The 11300-nt window shown below is 56.1% G+C and overlaps 2 protein-coding genes across 2 annotated transcripts in view; one reads left to right on the forward strand and one right to left on the reverse strand.

Moving 5' to 3' along the window:
- Positions 1-6: 6 nt before the first annotated feature.
- Positions 7-10068, reverse strand: ZDHHC9 (zinc finger DHHC-type palmitoyltransferase 9). The gene is made up of 9 exons (XM_035891299.1): positions 9995-10068; positions 4580-4740; positions 3849-4007; positions 2688-2825; positions 2482-2530; positions 2121-2223; positions 1846-1949; positions 1152-1320; positions 7-334 (listed from the first exon to the last, which is right to left on the reverse strand). Exons 2-9 carry the CDS (start codon positions 4668-4670, stop codon positions 230-232), a joined length of 918 nt encoding a protein of 305 aa, XP_035747192.1. The 5' UTR covers positions 4671-4740; positions 9995-10068; the 3' UTR covers positions 7-229.
- The window catches only part of LOC104123460 (UTP14A small subunit processome component), a 15090-nt gene continuing 10753 nt past the window's right edge, over positions 6964-11300 (forward strand). The window contains exons 1-2 of the mRNA XM_035891297.1: positions 6964-7137; positions 7429-7527. Coding sequence (XP_035747190.1) covers positions 6964-7137; positions 7429-7527 — 273 coding nt within the window. The remainder of the gene's footprint in view (positions 7138-7428; positions 7528-11300) is intronic.

Here is an 11300-nt window from a genome sequence, read left to right on the forward strand (position 1 = left end):
GGTGGCGAGTGCCCCTCGGTGACCAAGGCGGGCCACTCGCGCTCGTTATCCTTTGACAGCGTGCAAGGCCAGCGCCAGCCCGCACCGCCTGCGCATCGAGGTGAATAATAACTAAAGCAAAATGGCCATGAGGAATCGTTTGCCTGCCATCCAGCCCATCTCCTCCTCTCCTCAATCACTTCCAGCTTTGATTAGACAAAACAAGAAAGTTCTCCCTTTCAAGCAGAGGCTAGTGCTCTGCTTGCCCAGCGTCCTGGGATGGGACCGGGAGCTCCCCAGATGTTAGCTGCTTCTCCTCTGGCATCTCAGCGTTGCTCAGGGACGGCGCCGGGACCTGGGGAGAGAGGACAGCAGCAACTTGCATGAATATGCCCCAAACACAGAGCATCTGCCTGAGCACACAGGCACATGGCCCCGCTGCCTCCAGCTCCACCAGGCAGAGGTCTGGGCTGTGCTTGGGAAAAGGAGAAACCTGGGACCACCAAACAGGCAAAACAGCAGCTTCAGGAAGATCTGCAGCCCCAGACTGCTCCAGCAGAAGTGGTCTGGACTGTTTCCCCCAGAGAAATGCCTAAGCAGGAGTAGGCCCAGCCATTTCCCACCATGTTCACAGAATAATTTAAGTGGGAAGGGCACTCTGGAGGTCTCCTGTCCAACCGTATCCTCAAAGCGGGGCTCATTTCAAAAGACAGAGCAGGCTGTGCGGGGCCACATCCAGTGGGGCAACGGCCTTCCCCAAGGATGGAGATCCCACGCCTGCCAGAGCCCTTCCCAGGGACAGCCCTTCAGCCTGCACTCAGTGCCAAAACAAGATGCCCGCAACCTCCCACCCCTCCCAGCCTCCCTAGGTCCCAGCTCCTGGGTGCTCTCGCAGCAAGGCTGACCTCTCCAAAAGCACAGCCAGCTGCAATTTCCTCTGAGGTTTACCTGGGAGCCAGAGGAGCCCAGCGCCCTCCCAGCCAGCTCCAGAGAAATGCTGGTTTCCAGGGCCAGAGCACAAGGGGCTTTTCATCAGCGGCCTCTCAGCAAAGGCCCCAGTGTTGCTTTGTTCCTGCTAAGTCACTCTATCAGCTTTCTCCCTGCCGGCCCAAAGCACCGGCAACTCCAAGCAGGCGCAGCCCACTCGCTCCCCCGCGGAGGGAATCACTCACGGCACTCAGGTGAGGAAGGCTGCCATCCTTCTGTGGAGCGCCGCTCTCCTCTGCCTGCCCACCGGCACCCTGGGCAGCGGTGGGCTCTTGGGCGCTGGGCCCCCGTGGGCATGACTCCTCCTGAGCTGTGCTCTCCTCTTGCTGCAAGATGCCCCGTCTGTCCAAGACGCTGAAGAACAGAATCACACTGTCAGAGACCCGCGCCTCCCCCAAAGCCAACTTCTTCTCCGGGTAGGAAAAGTGCTGGTGGAAGACAAACGTCAGGAGAAGGGGTTCCTCTCCAAAACAGGCTGCACACAGCCCAAACCTAGTTTACATCTCTGTTCCTCCTGTGAAAACCAAGCCCCTTGGAGAGCAGCTCAGTTCAGAGGGTGGGACCCCACCGAAACGAGCACCCTGGAAAGAGCCTGCGCTCCATACGCTGCCCCAGGGAAGGGGAGCCCCTCCTCCGCCGGCTTCCCAAGCACATGGTGATAGGGAGCACATCACAAGCTTGAATCGCTGCAAGGCAGGCAACGCAAGACCTTCCTCCCCAGAGCATCCAGCCGCGTCCCAAGCGACCTCCGGAAGCCCTCAACACACACAGCATTGGCAGAAGAGCAGCCAGGTCTTGTACCCAAGCAAGGAGAGTTCCTCAGGGTCCCGCACTCAGCTCTGGGGGCAAGAAAGGCAGGGCTGCCCCTCGAGAGCTTACCTGGGGGGCAGAGGCCCACAGAGCACCTCACAGCAGTTCTTCACTATGTTGCCATGGCTGTAGGGATTCTGCACGCGGTTCTTCCCAGTCCAGGACCCCTTAATCTGCAACAGCCAGGACACAAGCTCACGTCTGCTCCACCGACACCTGCCCCCAAGCCCAGGGAGCCCTGCCTCAGCCTGCAGGCCATGTCAGCAAGGTGGACACAGCCACGACACACCGAGGAAGCGATGAGAAACAGAGATGGCTCAGAGGAACAGAAAGGCTCTACTTACATCTTCGTTGGTTGTCTGATTCAGTGCCACCAGGAAGGTGTGGAACCCAGTTAACCCCACCACCGACCACAGGGTGAAGAAACAGATGAGCACCTCCAGTACAGTGAGAACAGTTAAGGACTGGGAATGGCCTGGGAACAGCCCCAGCCCAGCTGCATCACCACCCCCAGGCACACTACCCCAACTTCTCCTCTCCTAGACATGGTTTTCTGTTTTACCCTGCTCCCAAAAGCCACAAAATTGCTCCTCGCCTTGTAATTGTGGGGGAAAATGCCCTGAAAGACTCCAGTCCCTCTATAATGCAGCCTGCACTAACACCCAGCTTTGGAGAAGCCGCCCCCTCCGCACCATGGAAGGATATGTCCCTGGGGTTTCCTTCAACGTGTTCAGAAACCCAATCTTCAGAGATTCTGGCAATACAAAGAGAGAGGTATTTTTTCTCTGGAACACCACGCCAAACCCAGTTCCCTTTCCGGCTCCATCACTTCTGGGTTCGCAATGCCATCTGTGCCCCCCCACCCCACCCTCAGCCAGCCCAGCCATCCACCTCTCCGCAGCCAGACTCACTCAGTGCTACGTAGACTATGTTGAAGGTGAAGATGTAGATGGTGAGGAGTGAGAGCGAGAGGATGAAGAGGTAGAAATAGCGGTAGTTCCTCTTCCCCACGCAGTTGCCCACCCAGGGACAGTGATGGTCGAAGCGCTCTGTGAAAGCCAAGGTGGAGATCAGTGCTGCTCTAGCACGGTCCTGCCTGCCACCAAACTCAAAAACATCCAAGGCTGACGCAGACTCCCTGGGCCATCCAGTCCAACCCTCTGCTAACTCAGGGCCCCATATCACGGCCCCCTTCCAGAAGGGGAGGCCAGGTAAGAAAGTGCAAAACCGTTTTACTACTCAGTTATTTTGCACATCAAGATGGTGTTTAAGAGCTTGGCCCCACGCGCGTCTTCTCCCCCAAAGACCTGGGGTGTAACAGCTTTTACTAAAGCAGCGCACAGGTTAGATGATTTCCCTGCTCACTGCAGAGGGGTTGGACTAGATGACCTCTAGGGGTCCCTTCCAACCCAAAACATTCTATGATTCTGTGAAGGCCTGGGGGTTCTTACCCAACCCATGCGCCTACTAGAGTAATTAGAAGGGGTTCAAGGGACTGCATAAACACTCAAAGGGCTGGGAACCTGCAGAGGAGGAGAGGGATCCAAAAGAATGGGATTTCTTCCTTGAGGAGGGATGCTGAACACGAGCCAGCGATGATGTGCAAAAGGGCTAAGAGAGCTTCTGCTGTGCAGGAAGGGGAACAAAAAACCGGGGTGCTTGATGTAACGGCTCTGTGCTGATGCAAGGAGCTGCTTTCACACAAGACACAGCTCTCCACTGGAACCCGCCAGCCCAGCAAGTTCAGGGAAACTCGAAAATGGACTGCACATTTACATGGACAGGTTAGATCTGAGTTAGACTAGTTATTGCCAAAGTAGTGCTGGCAAAGATGAACCATCTGGCTTCAGGTTCTGAGCAAATCTCAAGCTCTGTGAGCATAGGATGAGGCAGACTGTCCCCGTCTGTTCACACACCGCCATTCTGGGCTCGCTCAGCAGGCGCAGTGTGAGAACTGATCCGGAGCAAGACTGGGTGCGGTCTCGCCGTTCTCTTCCTTCTTCACCTGTCCTCTTCCAAGGGCTCTCACCTAACACCCAGGTGCCGGAGCAGGCATGGCCTCTTCTACTCACCCACACAGTTGTCGCAGATGCTGCAGTGAGAGGCACGGGGCGGACGGAAGATCTTACATGTGTAGCAATACTTCAGCTTCACTATCTGGTTGTTGATCTGGAAGTTTTTAATCCGCGGGGGTGGGCGCTGACCCTGCGGCACGGTCCCGTTGGTGGCCTCTGAGAGAGGGAAACAAGCAGAGATCAGACCTGCTGTACAACAGGACAGGCCTCGAATGACAACTCGCCTCCCTGCCTTTCCTACCAGTGGGATCAGAGCCTGATGGGTGTAGAGCCAGCGGCTGCAGCTCCGCTCGCACGGCCCAGAGCCAACCTGGCAGCTTGGAGGCAGGAAAAGGGATGTCAGAGCTTTCACGGGCATATTGAGAGGGGTCGGGGCGGGGGCGGCGCTGTACAGACCCACATCCACCAAACTGCCTCCCTACCTGAAGGATCAAGGGGCCCACACCAAGCTTCCTGCACCCCTTCCCAAATTTGTATGTACACAGCCACAAGAGAGAAACCAGCACGTGAAAAGGTTCCCAGAAAGGGAAGCCGGTAAATCGCACCATCTTTCTGAGACTCAGCCAAGCAGAATTAGCCAGCAGGTGGTAACATGCCCCACTTGGGGCAATGCTTACTTCTGGAGGGCCAGACAGGAAGAAAGGCTCTGCGGAGAACGTAGCCTACAGATACGCCAGAAATACAGAGGCTTTTCCAGCCATCGCCAGCTCAGCTGGCTCCGCACTCACCAATCTCCATCTCGATGAAGGCTGCCTCGTCAGGTAGGGCTCTCGGGATCACCCCAGGATCACTGAAGCTCGTCCGCAGGAGCGTGGCCATGGCGAATAGGAAGAGAACTGCGGCAAACACGGGGATGGCTGGGGACAGCTGGACTGCCAGGTACCGGCACCTGCAGAGAGACGCCAAGAGGCGATGAATCAGACCGCAAGGGCTGCCGGAGCCAGGGCCCGAAAGCCTGGCAAGGCGTCAGAGTCCAGACTTTTCCGAGCACCGGTTACATCTGAAGAAGAGAGGCTGTCCAGCGCTTCCTTCTGACCCCACCACCGCAGGGAAACATCCCTGGGGCAGCTCTAACGACCGGCCCCAACCAAGGTATACCGGCGCGGTTTCAAACCAGCCAGGCACAGCTTGCTTGCCAGCATTTTGTTTTGTTTCCAGCTCCCATTTTGCTCAGAGTCAGACGCTAGAAACGCAACCAGCCAGCCAGAGGGATCTTGCCTGGAGGACACCCGCTGCAGCCGGTTGCCAAGGGACGGACCATGGCCCCAGGAGAGACACCCAAGGCCTAGGACCCGAGAGCCCACCGCTGGAGCGGAAGGCACGGGAGCACATCGGAGTGCTGGGAATCTCTGGCTGTCCCCTGAACAGGCGGCAGCTTCCAGCACCACTCAAGTTATTTTCCAGGGTTGAACTGCGTCCTGTGCTTCGCAGGAACAGGTTGACATGGAAGTGCACCATTCCCGTGCAACAAGACATCTGCCTTCCTTTGACTTTTCTGAGATAAGGGACTCAAAAGCTCCAAATACAGTGGAAAAGCTCCTGCCCCAAGACAACCACAGCTCCAGAGAGGGAACGCAGCGTAAGGTTCGTTTGCTTTATACGTACAGAAGGGTCCAACAAGGAATTTACGTTGCTAGTCCCGCCGATCGAGGCGGTGCAAAGGGAGCAAGGAGATTAATCCCGCTGTGCCCCGTGTCACTTCTGGATGCCCGCAGATGTGTCTCCATGGGCACGGCAGCACAGGCCACGCGGAAGGCCTGTTTGGAAGTCATGGTTTAGAGCTGTACCGGGCTGAAAGAAGACATTCCCAATTCCTTCAGAAAAGCCCATGTATGCTGGGGTGAAGTTCCTATGGGGCTTTTCTACTGTTTAAGGGAAACCCCACCCAAGTCCCAATGCTTGTGCAAAATTTCATCTCTCCTTGCATGCCTGGCTTCCCCAGTTCCTCCCAATGGAGCTGGGTGCCCAGGCTTTCCAGTAAGCCCTGACTCCGCAGGGGTGGATCCAGCCCAGGCTCCTGCTCTCCACAGTCGTTCTCCAAGAAAGCGTGAGGCTACTGTGGTGAAAGGCATGGGATTATCCTCCCCAGTGGATCTGTCATCTTAAGCGAGGCGATTTCCACGGCATCGGTAGCATTAACTATTTAAGTCTGGAGAGCCTTCCCACCCATAGCTTCTCCAAGCACAATAAAGTTCCTAGCTCCAGCTGGTTCCTTCGCAGCACCGAATTCTACAAGCCCCCCCATCCGCTGCAGGAAGGCTCACCGGGCTTTCATTTGCCATTGCCTGGCTCCAGGAGCTGTCCCCTCTGTGTGATGAGGTACAGGAAGGGCTGTATACCGAAATTACGGTCTGCTTCGGCCACAGCCGCAACACGACGCATCCACAGCAATGCGCAGGGCCTGTCCCCTAAACCAACGCCGTTCATTTTAGACACTACAAACTCCGCAGACACTCAGGACAACACAACCCTTAGAGTCGCCCGTGCGCAGCGTCCTGCCTACGTTTGACGAGACGGGGCTGAGCGGCCAGAGGGCTGAGCTTACGGTCTTTAGGCGGCCCAAGATAACTTTGCTTTCCCTTTGCAAGGGCAAAGTCTAGAAAGAGAGCTGCAAGTCAGCCAGCAATTAAACAGAAACCTTGGATCCTGTTTTGGGAAGGAATATGGGTTTGTTCTTCTAAAAGATGGACAAGGTCTGCCTCAAAGGGCTGCAGCTGACCCTTGTCCAGCTGACATGACAGCTTTTATAACTGTTGTAACAACATGAACATATTACGGGCTTAAAATATGGATTCACAAACTGCATTAAAGCTGAGCCAAAACTGCGCCAGAGCTTCCAGCCTCCGATATACACCAACACCTTATAAGTTTCTTCAGTGTACTGTCAGCAAAGAGATTTATTACCCGCAAGCACATGATCCGCGCCGGGTGTACTCTCCCAGGCACAGACCTGAAAGCTTTACACAGTGGCACTCAAGGATGAACGGGATCAGTCCCTGCAGCGACCGGCGCGGTCCCCGCTCAATCTGCGTACAAGCACGAGCATGGGATGTGACTCACTCCCCGCTGACCATGTCCTGTGCATCTTTGTAAGGAAACCTGCCCTTTGGGGATGCAGCAAGTCCTGCTGTCCCCGAGGCACAGCAAGAGCGGCCTCAAGATTGATGTTACCACATCGCAGAGCGTGGCGTGGGAACAGGAAGAAGCCTGCAATTTTAGGAGACGAGAGAGGCGCGTGTGCGACCGTCCTCCCTGCCTTGGCGAGGGAAGCAGCACCATCCAGCCGGTATCCAGCCCTTCCATCCAGCTCCCAGCGTGGCACAGGCCCAAGGCAGGTTAGGTCCCCAGTTCAGGAGCAGAGAGGAGCAGTCCCGGACAGACTGCCTGTCTGGCCAGAGGTGGGCAGGGGGAGGACAGGGACAAAGCCCCAGATGCCCACACTCCTGTCTGATGGGGGTAAGATACCTAGAAACTCGCACAAGGAAGTATTAACGCCAGCTCCTTCAGCCGCCATTCACTGAAGCGCGTGAGATGTCCGCTCAGCAGCGCCGCTGTCTTGTTGTCATCGTCCCTCCAGCACGAAGCAAGCATCCAGGCGCTGTGCTGGACGCTCGACCCCATCACTCGGAGGCGCCCTGGCACGGCAGGGGCCGAGCAGGGCCCTCCCCTTCCCCAGGTAGGGGGGCTGGCAGCGCTGCCACGTCCCCTCTGCAGGAACACCTGCCTGTCTGGCCAGAGGTGGGCAGGGGGAGGACAGGGACAAAGCCCCAGATGCCCACACTCCTGTCTGATGGGGGTAAGATACCTAGAAACTTGCACAAGGAAGTATTAACGCCAGCTCCTTCGGCGTTTCCTTTCGGGGAACATGCCCAGCGCATCTGCCACGGCGGAGGAAGCCAAGCGCCGTCTAGAAGGGCTGAGCAACAGGTAAGGCCACCATGTGAGGCTTTGAGGTGGTACCCACTAGTGCTGGGGATTCCTCAGTCTACGCCTCGTCTACAGCACAAATAGGCCCAGCGATTCATTTACAGTGCTAAGGAACAGACATTTTAAAGATCTTTTGTTTGGGAAAGCCGAGCGTCAACAGAGACATACTGTTGGCGTGTAAGGCTATTGCTCCTCCTCCGCTCCCAGTGCAATATCTGTGTTCTCGAGCATGTTGTCATCTAAGAGCAGACAATAACAGCACTATCACAACTCGTCACCATGGGGGGGGGACCGGCTTAAACAAAGAGATCATCAGAATGGGGGCGGGGGGAGCAGCAAGAAGCAGCAGCCGGGAGGTGCCACGAGTTGTCGGTGCGAGGACTGCTTGACCAATTATTTTGCGACCACTTGGGAAGGCCTGTTGTAACCAGCATGTTAAGAGAAGCTCTGGAGGAAGGAGAAAACAAAACACCAGCCCCGATGGAAGTGGACTTTGGCCACGGCCATCAGGCAGCACATCTCTTGGCCAGGCTCCTCCAGGGTTCAGCGCAAGCTCTGTTGTATAATTCGTTTACATCTCACTTGTGAATCACCTATTTAACTTTCCTAAACTAACGCACGCTCGCCCCGAACGCCAGCGAAGCAAAGCAGTATCTTCACCAAATGTTTGACCCTCACCAGAGCACTTGCAGCCATCTGCATCTCCCGGGCCTGGGACGATTTCCAGAAGCTGATGTACTCGCGGTACGCCTGGAAACGGCTGCTCTGAAAAGGCAGGTAACCGCTGCACTGCAGCGCTGCAAGTCCGGGGCCCTTTCCCAAGCAGCACTCGGGCAGAACCAGAGCTGCCTACAGAAACTCTCCCCGCCCGTCCACGGCGCCGCAGGAAACGCTCGCTAGAGACCCACTTCAAGCGCAGCTCCGCCGTGAGTACAGGCCACGTGCTTCCAACCCAACCGAGGCAGCAGCCGACTTCAGGCAGGAGGCAGACACCTTACGCCGGGCTCGTTGCTCTTTTTCCCAGCTAGACTCAAATCTCCACGCAGGCAGGAGAGCGCCCCGAGATCTGCAGGGGGAATGGCGGTGCCACGGAGGACGCAGGTGCTGCAGGGGGAGCAAAGCTGCCTTCCGAAAAGGAGCCCGCGTACAAGAAAGAAGGGCGTGCAACTCAAAAACCCGGGAGCAGCCCCTTCATGCAGAAACACGTCCTCACGAGCAAAATGCGCTGAACTCTGGATACCAACGAGTCTGCCTCTGCCGAGTAGCTACTAAAAATCACCGATCACCTTGTGTGTGAGACTTGACAAGGCTTGACGTAGACCTAACCAGAGGTAAAAGCCTTCTCAGAAGCACCCCTTTTTCAGTGCAAAAACCTTGCAGGTTTGGGGGGGGAAAAAAAAAAAAAATAATAATTTAAGTCCCATGAAGGGTCAAGCATGGTTTTTTTCAACTCATCAGAAAACAAAGACATTTTAATCTCTACCTAGCTAAGAAAGTACAAAGTGATAAACGTGCTTGGTTATCGGAAAAGCAAACAGCAGCCCCTTTCCGCGCTCAGGAGCCTGGCATTGCTGGCGCTATCTTGCCTATAACATTTACAAATGTTGAATGCTCGCGCTGAAAAGCTGGAGACAAAAGAAATCCGGTTCTCTTGCAGCTGCTTTGGAGAGCTGCATGGAGAATGCTCGCTTCGGGAGGGCCTTCACAGACACGCTGGCAAACTGCAACGAGGAAACCCCCAGCAGCCAGGGAGAGGATGCTGCATCCCATCACCTTAATTCCCAAAGGGATTTCACTAAGTGCTTTACCTGGGCTTCTCCTCGTGCTCGAATACCACAAGCGCAGCCAGACAGCGAAGCGCCCCATCACAACAGCTGACGTGCCCAATACGTGTCTGAAATAACGCCAGGAGGATATTCATCAGAATTTTAGGCGGCACGTTCCGGTCATCGAGCAGACCCAATTAAATACAGGTCTCGGACCCTGCAGGGACCAGCCTCGGCCCTTGAGCAGTAGGAGCTGCTTTCTGCCAAGGCGGTGGCGAGAGAGGTGCCCTTGGTCAGAGGACTCCGGTCGCTGCAGAGCGCTTCCCCAGGAGCCAGTACAGCTCCACGGCCTCTGCTCTCTCTGGGAGGGAGGAGCTGGATCTCCAGGTACAGCGCCGATAGCTCAGTCAGCCCTCGGGGTCCTGTTTGCTCCCTGATGAAAAGACTTACCCGATTCCAGACCACAGCTCTGCGGTCTAGGGGATAAAAAGCACAAAAATTCCCCGTAATCGGGGCTGAGGGGGCTCCAGACCGTTCAACTGGGGACGCAGCAGAAGAGCCGATGGCATCGGAGCTACTTGGAGGAAAAAAACCCAAACAAACCAAAACCGAACAAACAAAAAACCAAACCACCAGCAGCAGCCCAAACAGGGAGGCTGTCATTTCACGGCTGGGGAGGACCCCTTCAGCGAGGAACGCGGCGGCTTATCTCGTGACGCGCGATGCCAGTCACCGCCAGCTCTCCAGCGACAGCGTTTGTAATCAGAGCCGAGCCAGAGCAGCCTGGAGGGCGAGGATCAAACCCGCGCTGGCTCTATCGCCTAGCGAGACATTTTCTGGCTTCAGGCATCCCCGAGCCCTGTTCAGACAAGGTGTGACTGCGCAAGTGATTCAGCTGAATGAAATAAGCATTCACAACACAGGCACCCCTGCAGTGAGCGTACAAGAATTGAAAGGACTCCTCCACCCACCACAGTCTGCTTCTCTCCAAAACCAGATCCTAACAACCCGAATTGTTCCTCTGTAGCACAAACTTTAAGGAGGAAACCGTGAATTTCCACGCAAACGCCAAAGAATCTGCCAAAAGCCAAAACGAATGGATAGCACGGTGAAAAGATCAAGGCCGAGACCCCTGTGCAGAGGCACCCTAACACACGCGGAAGGCAGACAGGGTAAGCAGGCTCTGGAGCAGCCGAGCTGCTCGTCTTCTCAGCTCGGCCGGTGAACCAAGAGACGCTGTGGAGTGTTCCTGGTTGGGAAGGCAACGTTTCATCCCTTCCCCAAATTCAAAAATCCCCAGATGATTTCAAAACAAACTCACCTCTTTCGAACAGAAAACATTAGGGTGCTATGCACGGAGAGAATCAAATGGTTATTTTGGATTTTCCCAAACGTTTCCTCATCTCCCCAGTCAAACTGGCTCAGCCAATTTAACTAAAATTCAGAGACGATTCTGCTCCCAGCTAAACTTCCCCCGGGCCAGCGGCCCCCGCAGAGACAGCCCTTCCAGCCCTACGCAGAAGGCACGTCCTGGAGGTCTCGGTGAGAGCAAGGACGGGAGCGGCCCCTCCACAGGGGCTTCCCGGAGCACGGGAAGGGGCTTCTCGAGGGATTTCCAGTCACGTACCCGCTGCACCCATGGCCGAACGAACCGCCGGCTCTGCTGACGGGGCCCACGGCTGGGGAGGCACCTCGGCTTGCTCTGCCCCGCACAACCACCGCGGGCGGCTGGGGAGGGGAAAGACGGCATCGCTCT

The sequence above is a fragment of the Egretta garzetta genome, unplaced genomic scaffold, assembly GCF_000687185.1.
Source record: "Egretta garzetta isolate BGI_Z169 unplaced genomic scaffold, ASM68718v1 scaffold783, whole genome shotgun sequence".
Classification (NCBI taxonomy): domain Eukaryota; kingdom Metazoa; phylum Chordata; class Aves; order Pelecaniformes; family Ardeidae; genus Egretta; species Egretta garzetta.